At 42.5% G+C, this 15,801-nt stretch overlaps 1 protein-coding gene across 2 annotated transcripts in view; it reads right to left on the bottom strand.

Moving 5' to 3' along the window:
• SNTG1 (syntrophin gamma 1) overlaps positions 1–15,801 on the bottom strand; it is a 241,805-nt gene that overhangs the window by 41,064 nt on the left and 184,940 nt on the right. For both annotated transcript variants that reach the window (XM_015416347.1, XM_015416348.1), the window contains exon 14: positions 8,730–8,882. In XM_015416347.1, the coding sequence (XP_015271833.1) occupies positions 8,730–8,882 (153 nt within the window). The remainder of the gene's footprint in view (positions 1–8,729; positions 8,883–15,801) is intronic.

Genomic DNA, 15,801 nt, shown 5'->3' with positions numbered 1-15,801 from the left:
TTAGGGCATTAGTTGGCCTTAATCCAGCCCTGCTGTAAGTGGTGGACAAGACAGTAGACCAGATAATTTTTTTTCTTTCTATTGTAGAGTAAATCACCACAGAGGAGAGATGAAAGAATTTTAAGGATTTTTGACAAACGCAATTACCAGAAACTTTTTCAGTAGGAGATGCCAAGGATGAAACTTGGCATCTTGCACATGGGAAAAAAGTGTGCATGACCCTGAGACACAACATTATTTGAAGAATGGAGAGGAGGTGTCTCTGAAGGATCTCACAGCAAGCTTGTTACTCCCCACAGAATGTTGTCCAGCTTGACTGAAGAATTCATAGCCTGTCTGTGGAGCCTTCCCCCCCCCCACACACACACATTAATTCCTAGCATGGACTGGGGCAGTATAAAAAGACTGACCCAGATTAAAGGATCAGATTTGTCATGAACATCACCAGAATAGGCTGCGAGACATGGTGCATCAAGGTCCCTTCAAAGGGGATGGTATAAGTGCCATATTGACTTGTTGATCCACAACTTAAAGGGAAGGCAGAGAAATTCCACTTCCCATCCAGGCGAACTGTTTACAGCACTCACACTCTGCAGGGGCTGAATTAGAGATGAAGTACTACTTAACCTGCAGGCCATCAAAAGCAATAGAGATGACCTGTGGAATCATGTTAGAAGGTATGAGGAGTGTATTTTACAGGGTCAGTTTCTTTGGCAGAAGAATGTATAGGCTGATATTTTAAAATATCTGCTAGTTAATAAATAATGGGAAGATTAGGCTGGCATCCAGACAGTGCTTGTCTTTAGAGCAGTATCAGTTCCTCAAAGTAATCAGACTTCTACCTCCCTTGATCATTATATTTCAAGTCTAAACAGTTTCTTTGTAGCCTTTGTCCAAGCAAAGGTGTGTCCAATATCTATCATCACATCAAAATCCACCCATCATCTTCTAGACATCAGAGCTCATCAAAACTGCATCTTTCACTATTAGTCTTTTTAAAAAACAGAGCCCAGACTATCCTGTTCTTTCTGGTGGCTGTAACAATATTCATGCCATCTTTCTTTGGGCCTGTTCGTATGTCATTTTGAAATGGTGAGAGGCGGGTGGTGTGACTAATGCAGTAGCAACATTATTTTGCTTCTAGAAGCGTAATCAACATGTCAAACCATATATGATTGGCATTTATTGTATAGCAGGTACAAGTGGCATGACTGAAGCATACACTTTTTGTAACTTCCTAGACAAAGTTCACCAATCTATTTTTCAATTTTGTGGTGGCTTGTTCTTCTTTAAAAGGAGACATTTCATATACAGAGAGTGATATGACCTTGCTAGCTGTCACTAAGTAGGACAGGACATAGATCCAACCACCAAAATAGCACAGCCTCAGGTCCAACCCCAAATCTGAATAAAGGGCTGTGCAAGATGCTATCCAGTGGGCTCCCTCCCAACCTCTAGCAGGAGGAATAGACCCACCAGGACTGACCAGGCTAAATGGATTGCAGATATTTATATATAACTTCAGGACAATTATTTTAATTTACTTCAACAGAACTGAAACAATATAATGGGTTTTTTTGCTAAAAATGATGAGATGCAGACTTTCCAATAAGCATAGTGGGTGAATATTACATATTTTTCTCATGGGGAAAAGATCTATGTATTAAGGCAAATGAAACCTATCTATAGCATGTGACATGAGTTATATTTGTGAATCATATGCTTTTTGGAGCTCATGTTTTCATGTCACGTTTACCATATTAAATATGTTTTATATGAATTCATCTGTATATTATTAACTCAAACATTTCCAACCCTCATGTTAAACAAAATTGATTCATATATGGTAATAATATGGCTGAAAAATTAGCCCCCCCCCCAGCTTCTATGTTATTAGCCAGGATCGAACTGCTTATTGTTGTGATATTCATCCTTATCAGTGACCCATGGTTTCTATTTATGTGTGTGTGTGTGTGTGTGTGAAGTGCTGTCAAGTCACAGCCGACTTATAGTGACCCCTCAGGGTTTTCAAGGAAAAAGACTAATAGAAGTGGTTATTGTCATTGTCTGCTTCCCTGTCACTAGCCTGGTATTCCTTGGTGGTCTCCCATCCAAATAGTAGCCAAAAACCCTGCTTAGCTTCCATGATCTGATGAGATTTGGGCAAACCTGGGCTATCCAGGTCATGTCTGGGTATACAAATTTTCTTTATTTAAAATCCCACGGTGCCCCTTTGAGTTGTGGATGGAACACAGGTTATTTTAACATGATTATGAGAACTGAGGCCCCTTAGACTGAGGGAAAGTTCTACTCTAAAAGCCAAGTTCAATGCTCTAATTTAGCAGTTCAATACCTCTGACTAGGCTAGATTTGCTCCATCAGTCATTTCACCCAAGGGTCAATCTCCTGCTTTCTCTGGCTACAAAGCTTTCAGTACTCAAGCACAACTCTTAAGTAAGAAATATTGAAAGGTTAAAGATTATAATGGACTTTGAACAGCTGTCAAAATTGGTAAAGAGAGATTAATGTGTACCAAAGGTTAAAATGGTAAAGGTCAGCTTCCAGTCTCTCGATCTTTGGCTTCTAGCCAGAGGTTTTATTTCAGCTAAAGTTTCTCTGCTTACTTTAATTAATCCCTTTAGCTGTGAACCTGGAGAGAATGAAATGAGGAATATTGCCAAGAGAGTACATAATGTCAAAGATCTTACAACTTTAATATAAGCCTTAAAAATGTAATACCCACCATAAAAGAGTGAATGATTTGGTTTTGATTATTGATTTCACACACTAAAACCCATAAAAAACCTTTTCAAAATGAAGGTTTCCTATATAACGGGCAGCTCAATATTTAATCTTTCACTACCACTATGATCCAAAAATATAGAATCTTAAAATTGGATCCATGAATAATTCAATAGCTATGGTTCAGGAGGAGAGCCTAAAGCATTTCATTTCTCAGGCCTAAGACCTGCAGCACACTGCAGTTTGGCAAGAGGTGTTTAATTCAGAGAAAGAATGATGTGGTCTAAACCCATCCGAACCCATTTTTGAAATGGAAATGGACTTGTAGATTCTTGGGTCATAAGTTCATGCCTGAATTCTGACTTCAGACATTAATGAGAGCACAAATATTCCCTTCTCTCTCTCTTTTTTTTTTTGGGGGGGGGTTGCATGTGAGGGTAAAAATCATAATATAAATGTACATTTTTTAAAAAAAAAACATTCCCAGGGAAGAGGCAAAGTTCTTCTTAAAAACACAAAAATAATCATCAAATTGCTCATTATGGACAAAATCTGTTAAAGCCGCTATGCTAGGTTTTAGGACCTGGGAAGCCTTAACTGAGACTGAAAGTACTGTCACCTAGAGGTAACTAGACGTGTATCATACTTGCATTTAAAAAAAATCTGATGCAGTTAACTTTTTGAGGGAAAGATGTTTGATAAGACAGAGAAGGAATTCAAACTGTGTTAGAACTGCCGCTAATCATGCTATGAATTTTTAAAGAATTAACTAAAATTAAGTTATAGGTACTGAGTTGGCACCTTTTCACAGAAGCAGGTAAAAAGAGGGTTTTCCATTTTGGGCTAGAGTGTTGTCTGTAAGCAGGACTTTTTTGGTAGAAAAAGCCCAGCAGGAACTCATTAGCATAATAGAATACACACAACAGCAGAAACTCACTAGCATATTAGGCCACACCCCTGATCGCACAGCTCATTAGCATATTAGGCCACACCCCATGCCTCCCCTTGGCTTGCCCGGGCACCCCGCGGCTGTGGAGAGCCCGGGCAAGCCCCCCCTTGAAGGGAAGGCAGTTTAAACTACCTTCCCTTGGCTTGCCTGGGCACCCCACACCTGCAGGGAGCTCGGGCAAGCCGGCCCTTGGACAGGCCGGGGAAGGCATGGGGAGCATTTAAATGCCTCCCTGATCCTTCCAGCCCCCCCCAGCCCACCTGCCTCAGAGTCGCTGGGGAGGTTGCTCTCCAGGCCTTCCCTCTGTAGCCACTCGTGCAGAGGTTTTGGCTGTAGTGGGCGTGGCCAACTCTTAAGCCAGCTGGAACTCTGTTCCTGTGCGTTCCTGCCCAAAAATAGCCCTACCTGTAAGTAAAGTGAATCTAAATTCAAAGAAAGACTTGCTCTTGTACAACTTTTAGCTCAAGCAGAAGCATGAAAGCTTCCAAAACATCTACCTAGGATAAGTGTGAATTCTTTCAAGCATTTGGAGAACATCCCTGCTTCTATTTTGTTTCCACACAGAGCTTTTGGATCAACCATGCACCTTTTAATTCAAGATACACCATTTAAATTCCTCCTAGGCTGCGGTCACACGGAACAGAAGCCACACAAGTGAGACGGAAAACAGGCGGAGTTTCCGGCCGCGATCTCACCAGCACATCTGGGAAGCGTAGCACTCCCGTGGCACAACTGAGGCTTCCAGCCGAAACTGCGTGGCAAAAAACTAGTACCTTGGAGGTACTAGTTTCCGGAAACTGCGGGGCAAGGGCGGGCATCTGATCACGTTTCCGGTGGCATCCGGCGCCCGCCCATGTCCCCTTGCAAATAAGGTGGGTTTTTTTTGTCCACGTCTCTGTGGAGGCGCACACGCACCCAACTGAGCATGCGCATTCGTCGTGTACACACAAAACAAAAACAGTTTGCCGCGGCGCGCGCTACTTCGTTGCGCGCCGGCTTGTCCTGTGATCAGCACCTCTCCCTTGCCATGGAACCTCCACGGTACCTCCACAGGACCTCCACAGGAGGTCTGATCGAGTAACTGCGCAGTAGTTTGCCCCAGGGCAAACAGCCACGCTTCTCCCACACAGTTTCCTGCCCGTGTGACCAGGGCCCTAGTATATTTTTCTGTCCCCTGTTCTTCATCACTCCCCTTTCCAAAACTAATCTCTTTCTCAGCAGTCCAGATATGTTAATTCATCACCCCATAATTGTCCATTACTATGACTAGTTTCCCCCCGGAACCCCATCACTTGTATGCATTGCTTTAAGAAATGCATTTATCCCCACCCATTCCACAGTGAGCTCACAGCAACTACTGAGCTCCCACACAATCCTATGAAGTTGGTTAAGGCTAAGATAACTCAGGGAGATTTGTACCTGCACATCCCAAATTCAAACTTCTCAAACTAATATATTATTACAGCCAGTGGCATAGCCAGAAAATTTTGGAGATGCCAATGTTGGATCAGGCCAAAGGCCCATCCCGTCCAACACTCTGTATCACACAATGGCCAGAAATACCAGTGCCATCAGGAGGTCCACCAGTGGGGCCAGGACATTAGAAGCACTCCCACTGTTGACCCCCCCAAGCACCAAGATGACAGAGCATCACTTGCCCCAGCGTCCCTATCTATACCTTATGGATAATAGCCACTGATGGACCTCTGCTCCATATGCTTATCTAATTCCCTTTTCAAGCCGTCCATGCTTGTAACCACCACTTCCTGTGGCAGTGAATTCCAAGTGTTAATCACTCTTTGGGTGAAGAAGTACTTCCTCTTATACGTTCTGACCCGGTTTTATAATCCTCCTCTATCTTTTGATCTGGTGGGCGATAACAAACTCCCAGTGTTAAGTTTCCTTTTGGCCCCCCTATTTCAACCCATAGAACTTCCAGAAGCGAATCCAATTCACTTAGCCTCTCAATCTTTCTAGACTTTATACCCTCTCTGACATACAGAGCTACCCCACCTCCAACCCTTCCCCCCCTATCCTTCCGATATAATATATAACCGGGAATCACTGTGTCCCACTGATTTTCCTCATCCCACCAAGTTTCAGAAATACCCACAATGTCTATTTTTCCCTCCGACACCAAGCACTCCAACTCCCCGATTTTACCTCGGACACTTCTAGCATTTGTATAGAAACAGCTGTAATTTCCCTTACAAGTTAAGCCTGCATCCTTCCTCTTGCTATCTCGAGTCGTTGTCCGGCAGTCCATGTCACCAGCCATGGCCTCTGTGGACAATTTCAATCCACCTCCCTGTAGAAAAGCAACAGGTACCCCCTCATCTCTCTGAGATGAGCCAACCCGAACCAGAGACTTTTCATCTCCTGTCGGCTTTCCCCCAATATTCAGTTTAAAAGCTGCTCTGCCACCTTTTTGATTTTAAGTGCCAGCAGCCTGGTTCCTTCTCGGGACAAGTGGAGACCGTCTCGCCTGTACAGCTCCCTCTTGTTCCAAAAAGTATCCCAGTGCCTAACAAACCTGAACCCTTCCCCCCTACACCATCGTCTCATCCACGCATTGAGACTCCTGATCTGTGCCTGTCTCTCCGGCCCTGCGCGTGGAACAGGTAGCACTTCTGAGAAGGCTACCTTGGAGGTCCTGGACCTAAGTTTCCTGCCCAGCATCCTAAATTTCTCCTCCAGGACCTCACGACTGCATTTCCCCACATCGTTGGTGCCGACATGCACCACGACCACTGGCTCCTCCCCAGCACTATCTACCAGCCTATCTAAAACACGCGTAATGTCCGCTACCTTTGCACCAGGCAGGCAAGTCACCATACGGTCAGTACGCGGGTTCGCCACCCAGCTGTCTACCTGCCTAAGGATCGAATCACCCACTACCAAGAGCCCCCCTCCCACCCTGCTCAGGGATGGTTCCTTGGTGCAAAAGGAGAGCCGCTCACCAGCTGGGGAAGAGGTCCCTTCTGAGGGCACATTCCCCTTATCCTCAGCATGGTGCCCTGTTTCCCCTAGACCCTCATGCTCCCTGACAGCAGCGGGGCTGCCAGATCCAGAGTGGGACGTAGCTAACAAGTCCCCGAGAGTCTTTTCTGTGCGCCTAGCTGACTGTCTCTGCTTCTCCAGGTCAGCCACCTTGGCCTCAAGGGAGCACACACGTTCCCTGAGAACCAGGAGCTCCTTGCACCGAGCACACACCCAAGACTTCTGTCCAGTGGGCAGATAGTCATACATGTGACACTCCGTGCAAAACACTGGATAGCCCCCAACCCCCTGCTGGCATTCTGGCTTCATAATTCTTTTTAAAATAAGTAAATATAATCCCCCTTTTAAAACCCTTTTGTATTTATGTGGTTTTTCTTGTCGAAGTCAAATTACTTTACGGGGAAGACAAAAAGCCTAGGGCCTTCGCTTTCTGGCTCTTCTTGGGCATCTCACAGAGCCCCTAGGCTAAGAGTCCCTAGGCTTCAGCTCGTGCCAGAGGCTCGTGCCTCTGTCAAGGTGGTTTCTTAAATACTAAAGTACAGTCAATCACAGTCAAACAATGCCCCTTCCTCTCCCTCTCAAGCAGCCAGGACTCTGCAACAACTCTAAGCATTTTCACACCCTCCTAGACCAGTCCCAGACCAGTTCTCCCACACAATATCCTCAGCTGAATCCCCTCAGCTGAAAGCAAGTAAAAAAACACTCACCCTCTAGCACCTCTGCCTCCTGCTCAGAGCTCAGCTGGGTCTCCCTGCTTCCTTCTCTCCTTCCTACTCACAACCCAGCCTTCTTTTTATCTACCCCCTCACCTTTTTCCACAATGGGGATCATGCCTTCCATTTTATATTTACAACAACCCTGTGAAGATATGTTAGGCTGACAGTGTGTAACTAGCTCGAGGTCAACAACTGCGCCTCCATGGCAGAAAAGTGATTCTAACCTGGGTTTCCAAGATCCTAGTCTGAAACTCTAACCACTATGCCACACTGGCTTCTGTGGGGTGCTGTTGTTGAACAGTAATGAGCAGCTGGGCCTGGGTGAATCATGGAAAAGAAGAAGAAGAGGAGGAGGAGGAGGAGTTTGAATTATACCTTGCCCTTCACTCGGAGACTCAGGGCAGCTTACAATTTCCTTTCTTTTCTCTCCCCACAACTGATACCCTATGAGGTAGGTGGGGCTGAGAGAGCTCTGAGAGAACTGTGACTGACTCAAGGTCACCCAGCTGGCTGCATGTGGAGGAGTGGGGAAACAAACCCAGTTCCCTAGATTAGAGGCTGCTACTCTTAACCACTACACCAAGTTGCCCATTGACTACTGCTAGGCCTGCCCTGAAGTGTCCTTCCTCAAAGGCCAAAACAGCCCTGGAAATGGCCCTGCACCCCCTGCCTTTTACTGAAAGACACCAAGGCTTCAACTGGCAATAGTGTTGTGGTAGCCTAGCAATGACCAGAGGACATTTGTTTCTTAAAGCTACAGGGACTGCTTCTATTATTTTGGGGGTTTTAAAACCTGCCAGTTGATTTTTAAAAAAAGATTTCAGATTTTCCTACAAAGCTGGGGCATTTGGGGGTGTGTAGAAAGATCTGTGTTGTCTGGTTATGACTCCAGTCTATGGATTTAAGCATTCACAGATTTGGCCATGTTGAGAGTTAGATATATTGATATAATTACTGCCCTATCTCAGCTTTTTTTAGCAGGAAGACTTACACAATTGGTTGTCTTCAGAACATCAAACAACATAACAAAAGACCATAACTAAACATTGCTAGTAGCCAAAGCCTTGGCTTGACTGGCAGTGGCAGCACCAAAGAACCAAACTTCTCTCATCAGTAGTTTCAAAGCTATGATTGCAAGAACCCTGGCATTAAGCAAATAAAAAGCCAGTAGTGTATTAGTAACAAGTTTTGGTAAAATGTATTATACAAACATTCTAAAGCAGCTGTCGATGTTTTTTTTTTAAAAAAATCAGCTTTAATATCATACAAATAGATAAAGTGAGCATCTCAGGTGTCTTACCTGTATTCATTCAACTTCTTACCTGTATTCGTTCAACTTCTAAAAAAGTTGTCGATTGGAAGGCCTTTTCCCATAATGTGAGCTCACACTCTAATTCCACAGAAAAGTAGAGATCCTCTCCATTTTCAGATTGGACACCGAAGCAGTGTTTCCGCCGGTCCAGTAGATCACTGTCCTGATGAAAACCTGGAGTTATATAATCTTGCATACATCAATTAATATTTCTTATGGTATAGGCATGTTATATTCAGAACTAGCTTGCAATCATTACCTACTGTCATCAGTCTTGATTCATATGAACAAATTTTCACTTTAAGTAACAGTGTAGAACCCATAGGTGCAATGTTCAGAGCTTTTTGCTAGCTAATTCCCATGGAATGGAAAAGTAGCTCTAAAAATAACTTCTAAAATACCTTTAACTATGACATGAAGTCTGCACATAAATACAGGGAAGAAAATTGACCAATATTTTATAAGTTATACCACAAACACTTTTTGTTCAGATCAAAGATCATACCTAAGACCAAAAGAAAGATATCCTTTGAGTTATTAAACCAAGGTCCCTCAAAGAATAGCATCACATCCCACTTGAAGAATCAAGTTTTACCTGACAGTCTTAGATCATTTTTCACCAGTGGAACTTCAGCTAGTTTTTGCATTTTATGGGTCTGTAAATTGAGCAAAATGACACACACACACACACACACACACACACACACACACATATATATATATGTTCCTTTGGACAATGGACAAAATTGGTACTGACTAACTTCAGAGAACTTTGGAAATAAATGATTTTATTATTGTGTTAACGGCTATCTATGTGTTTTAATTCCTTGTAAGTTGCCCTGAGCCTGCTTCGGCGGGGTGGGTGGGGTATAAATTTTATATAAATCCATTTTATATATATATAAAAATGGATCCATAAATCTCTGAGGAGAGCCATCTTAACTGGTCCACTACTCTTGCCCAAGACCAAGTATTTCTTGATATCTGGAATTAAGCAAGTTACATCACTCAGAGTATGTTTTCAGACAGGAAGGAGGATGACCATCAAAAGTTACTGATTTTTTAAAATGGAAGGGATCTTATACCTTTAACAGTAGATTTAATTTTGCAAATGAAAATTTCCATGTCATTCAAAAATAGTGGAATGATGCCACATCAGAGTCCATTTTGCAATGTTGACTTCTTCCATTTTAAGTCCCAGAAGTAGCATTTCAGGTTCTTTCTTAATTTTACATTTCATAATTTTCTCCATCTCTGTATGGATCTCAGCCCAAAAGTTTTTTGCTTTGTCACACGTCCACCACATATGGTAAAAAGAGCCCTCAATTTTTTTTACATTTCCAACATTTGTTTGACATATTACTACTTATATTTGCTATCTTTTTTGGTGTCATATACCATCTATACATCATCTTATAACAATTTTCTTTTAAATTATTACCCGTTGATATTTTCATTGCAACTGCTAGAATGACAATATGCTCAATGCTGGAAACAAGAAAGAACTCCCGGAATTTGGGAGTGGCTAAAAAAGTTACTCTTTATGGATGGTTGAAAGGAATAAAATGACAAGAAAGCTTAAGAATCAGGAAGCAGAAGAATTTTTTGCAGGTTGGAAGGACTTTAAAGAATACTTAGAGAAATATTGGGATGTAAAAAACAATTTATTTAGCTTTGATAATTACTGAAGAAAGAAGGTTATTTAGAATAAGTTTAAACATATAAGAACAATAGTTAAAAGATATGTTACCGGTAGAATTTGACCAATGAGTAAGGGGGAAAAGAGGGAAATACAAGATTTGGGCTGGAGGTTGGAGCACTGTGGGAAGTCAGAAGGGGTGGGTTATTAGGAGAAAAGGATATATTACAGTTTGTAAGGTGATGTACAGTTGGATTTATTGATATATCCTAATAAAATTGTTTTTAAAAAATAGTGTAATGATGGCAGAATGCTCTATCCTAGCAAATGCAAAGTCTGCTAAAATGTCTATCTGAGGTAAGATTATAGGCCTTGTCAGGAAAAAAAAAAATATTGCAATAATGCTAGCACCTGCCATTTTTCAAATTTAGCCACTCCCACTGAAACATATTAGAACTGTTGCTTTGCACTTATGTTTTCAAACCATAGGATTCCACAGCTCTGCATTGCTCATTGTTTTTAAGAATTTGGATTTAATTACCTCAACATTTCCAATATTCTGTTGCCCAGACTCCCCCCAACTTCATGTATGTTGCCCCCTGATGTCTATGCCCCCCAACTACATTTGGCCAGTAAACAAGTTTTGGGCCATAACCACAACAAAAGGGAGGCAGTCAGGAGAAGGACAGCTACTACACCTGTTCCCATTGTGCTAACTTAAATTAACTGTCCCAGGGTAAACCCTCACCTTGCCCAAAGTTTGGCAATCAAATAATTGATAAAAGACTTTCAGAGATTAATCTGTGGGCCTTTTGTCATATCAACAAACTGTTGCATTAGCATAATGTTGAACTAGGATCTGAGAGACCCAGGTTCAAATCCCCTCTTTGCCACTGAAGCTTACTGGTTGACCTTGAGCCAGTCACATACACTCAGCCTAATCTACCTCCCAGGGTTCATAGAATCATAGAGTTGGAAGGGACCTCCAGGGTTATCTCGTCCAACCCCCTTAACAATGCAGGAAACTCACAACTACCTCCCCCCCACACCCCCAGTGACACCTGCTCCATGCTCAGAAGATGGCAAAAGACCTTCAGGATCTCTGGCCAAATTGGTCTGGAGAAAAATTGCTGCCTGACCCCAAAGTGGTGATCAGCCTTTCTCTGGGTGTGTAAGAACTGGGTGTGTATGGATTGGTAAGAAAAGGCCATGAGACCTAAGCACTGATGCAACCCTTCCTGCCATCTTTCTCATGATCTGCCTAAGTTCACAGAACCCTAAATGCTGTCAGATGGCCATCTAGCCTCTGTTTAAAAACCTCTAAAGTAGGATGAGATGGCTAGACAGTGTCATAGATACAACAAACATGAAATTGAGCAAACTTCAGAGGACGGCGGAAGACCGGAAGGCCTGGCGTGATCTGGTCCATGGGGTCGCGAAGAGTCGGACTTTACTGTGCGACTGAACAACAACAAAGAATGAGATCCCACCACCTCCCAAGGAAGCCTGTTCCACTGAGGAACCACTCTGTCAGGAAGTTCTTCCTAATGTTTAGCTGAAAACTCTTTTGATTTAATTTCAATTCGTTGGTTCTGGTCCAACCTTCTGGGGCAACAGAAAACAACTCTGCACCATCTCAAAATTGGTGTATGATTTAGCTGTTTCCATATGATTTATCATGTTAGAAAATTTACACATAATACAATGGTACCAGACTTTCTCATACCAGAAGGCTATAGGGGGAGGTGTGCATTCTTTCCAGTTAGATGCAATTGTAAGGCGTGCTGAGGCCAATAAGACAGAAATTTGTTCTCATTCTGAACGTTCCAAGTTTGATTCCAACCATAAGTCCAAAAGCATCATTTGCAGTGTTCTCGATATTTCTTGAGTGACAATTTTGATTATAACCAATGTTCCCAGTAAGCTGCAGAGCCTTGTGGGCAGAAATTCTACTTCGGATTGTTTTTTAACAATTTATTAAGTTTTTTATTTAAAGATAAATGAAGCATACATAAAAAATTACATGCATACATCACTAATATAGTGGAAAACAGTGATAATATCAAACATGTTGCTCATAACGTACAGCATATCAAATCCATAGAATTTCCAGCTAAACTGTAATTTCAATTACTAATCTAGTATTTTAAATGGTCGTTTAACATAGTGCTATGACCCTACAAAAAGCTCACAACTTATAAATGCAACCACTCAGAGTATCCAAGATTTGATGGCAGTATGTCATTTTCTGTGAAATATGTTATCAAAGCGAACCACTTTCTTACAAATCTAGTTTGTGACCCTGTGTGTCTTTGTGTGAGTATGTTATAAGTGTCAGCTATTTTCTCCATCACAAAATGATCCCAACATTTGTTCCTCCATTAGTGCATGGATGGAGGTGCCGAAGACTTCCAGGAGGCAGAGGCAGCAATCGCGAGCCTTGACGTGGCTATCAAAGTGGCAGAGACATGCACTTCTCTATCATCTGTAGTATGTGTTGCATTCAGAATTAGTATGGCTGGGTCCAATGGGATATGCTCTGCCGTTATTTTGTTTATTTCTTCTAGGACCTGTTTCCAGAAGCTTTGTATGACCGGGCAGAACCACCACCAATGCTCCCTCTAAGCTGTGGAGTCTTGTGAGCAAAAATTCTGCTTTGTGAGCTACGGGCATTAAAGTTGTGAGCGAGCGATTTGGCTACTGCATAAATTAGTTTGCTCTGGAGCCATCCCTTCCTGAGCCGAGACAAAAATGTGTGAGCCGGAGGCTAAAAAACTGTGCGTTAGCTCACACTAACTCAGCTTAGAGGGAACACTGACCACCACTAGCATTAAAGTTGTGAGCCCGCCGATTCATGTGTAGCCATGTTGGCCTGAAGCAGCAGAACAAAGTTTGAATCCTGCAGCACCTCTAAGACTGTGCCATCAGTCAATTACTCTCAGCATTCCACAATTAAGGATACATTTGTCCATCAATCTCCAATTTTGACATATTTATCTCCTTCACTGAGTTTTCCCCCAGAATTAACCCCCCTAAAAGCTAAGCATATAAACTAAGCTTGCTATTCCTGTTGGATCCTTGAATCTGTTAAACATATTAATTACGCTGTATGCTAATTTACAGCTCACCCTCTACCTATATGTATGGACTGGTAATTTCCATTTCATTGTATCTAAAGAACTGTGCAGGCACAGCAAAGCTTATGGAGTGCACCTTAGAGGGAACCTTACTTATAACCCCTGCAACTCCTTGCCAGAAGGCCTGGATGTGGACACAGTCCCACCAGTAATGCAAACAGTTGCCAGGGTTCCCACAGTATTTCCAGCATCGAGCACTTAATTGAGCATTTATATGGTTCAGACGCACTGGGGTCCAATACCACCTGGAAAATAGTTTTAAAAATTGTAGTCTTATATCTCTGGTCCCAGTTCCTGCCAACCTAGCAGTTCAAAAACAAGTAGATACATAGGTACCGCTTCGGCCAGCCACATGACCACGGAAATGTCTTCGGAAAGCACTGGCTCTTTGGCTTGGAAATGGAGATGAGCACCACCCCCTAGAGTCGGATTTGACTAGCTTTTGAGCAAGGGAAACCTTTACCTTTATGGAAGACTTTAGAGGTGTTTGCTGGGGATCTCCAGATGTTTTCCCAGCGTGTCTCTGTCAGATCATTTTGCCACTTCTTTTGATAACTCAGTAATTCAGGAGTAGAAGGGAGGGACAGAATCTTGTACATTTTTGAGATGATGCCTTTGGAGATGCCATCATATTCCATGATGATCTTCTCAAAATCTGTTTGATGTTTGAAGATGCCCACTGGAAAGTAAGCGTTCAAAGCAGCTTCTCATCTGGAAATACTGAAACCATGGGATGGGGAGCCTTTCAAGTACTTGAAGATGGTTATATCACCTCTCCTCTTCATGTTAAACATACCCAGCTCCTTCAGCCTTTCCTCACAGGACTTGGTCTCCAGACCTCTCACCATCTTTGTTGCTCTCCTCTGGACACGTTCCAGCTTGTCTATATCCTTCTGAAATTGTGGTGCTCAAAACTGAACACGATACTCTAGGTTAGGTCTAACCAGAGCAAAGTAAAGCGATACCATCACTTCACATCATCTGGACACTATACTTCTGTACTGTTGATATAGCCCCAAATTACATTTGCTTTTTTAGCTACCGCATCACACTGCTGACTCATGTTCAGTGTATGGTCCACAAAGACCCCTAGATACTTCTCACACATACTACTGCCAAGACAAGTCTCCCCCATTCTATAATTATGCATTTGATTTTTCCTACCTAAATGCAGAACTTTACATTTATCCCCATTAAAATTCATTTTACTGTTGTGAGGACAAAATGGAGAGGAACACAATGTAAGCGGCTTTGGGTCCCCTTTTGGGAGAAAAGAGGGGGTGTAAATGAAGTAAATAATTTCCCAAAGAAAGGGTTTCCTGCTTCAGATGTGCAGCACCAAGTTACACTGTTAGCACTGCATGCCAAAGTCCTACTTTACTGATAAATGAAAAGAGCCTTCAAACCCAGCCCTCTATTTGGAAACCTCTCTTCTCTAATCTTACTTGGAACTTTTTTTAGATTGCTGACTCCTCCCCCCTCCCCTTCATCCAGTCAATTTACATAACTGAGTCCCTATTTCGCCCCTCCCTCTTCCCAAGCCTAGAAAGAAAATAAACCTTTTTTAAATTTTGCTGCCTAGCCCATAACTGGGACCATAATCTGCCCCCAACTGGGGGCTCCTGGATTATGTAGCCACAGAGCTTTCCATTGACACACATTACATGTTTCTGCTTCTTCTCCCTCCCTCTTTGGGTGGGTGCTTGGCCATGGTGTGCTCTGACATGCTTTTGACTAAATCACCAGTGGAGCAGGGTCACACCATCGATCGGTCATTCCCAAACATTTTTTAGCCACTGCCCCCTTAGTTCCATAAACTCATCCCCAGTGCCCACTACCCTATCCTATTAAAAACATTACTCACAATAGCGGTTTGCACGACCCATTAAGGAAGATAATAACAATAAAATTCAAATAAGCAACTATTAATTGCACATTTATTCAAAATCCAATTAAAATTGATGAACTTGATCCAGTGATGCCAGCTTTTCAAAGTCTAATGGTCATTTAGTAAGAACCTTTCATGCCACATTTAGTAACTTCTTCATTGTTCAGTAAATTGTTATGAGGTGGATGGGCTTGATGAAGTGATACCTCTTTCCCAACATCTGGTTTAAAGTCACTTAGTAGGAGTCTTAAATCACCACATTTAGTAATCTGAAGTCAATTTCTTTACTTGGAAAGATGGTGGATGACCATGCTAAAACCATGTTCCACCAAATATGATGTTGAAAATGCAACAAGGAGCTTCTTAACCACTATCCAAAGTGCAGGATAGAGATCAGAAATTTCCTTCTGTAACCAAA

This window comes from Gekko japonicus, unplaced genomic scaffold (genome assembly GCF_001447785.1).
Source record: "Gekko japonicus isolate JY-2015 unplaced genomic scaffold, Gekko_japonicus_V1.1 scaffold1025, whole genome shotgun sequence".
Lineage (NCBI taxonomy): Eukaryota > Metazoa > Chordata > Lepidosauria > Squamata > Gekkonidae > Gekko > Gekko japonicus.
Note: the sequence above shows the minus strand (reverse complement) of the source record. Positions and strands in the feature narration are given on the sequence as shown.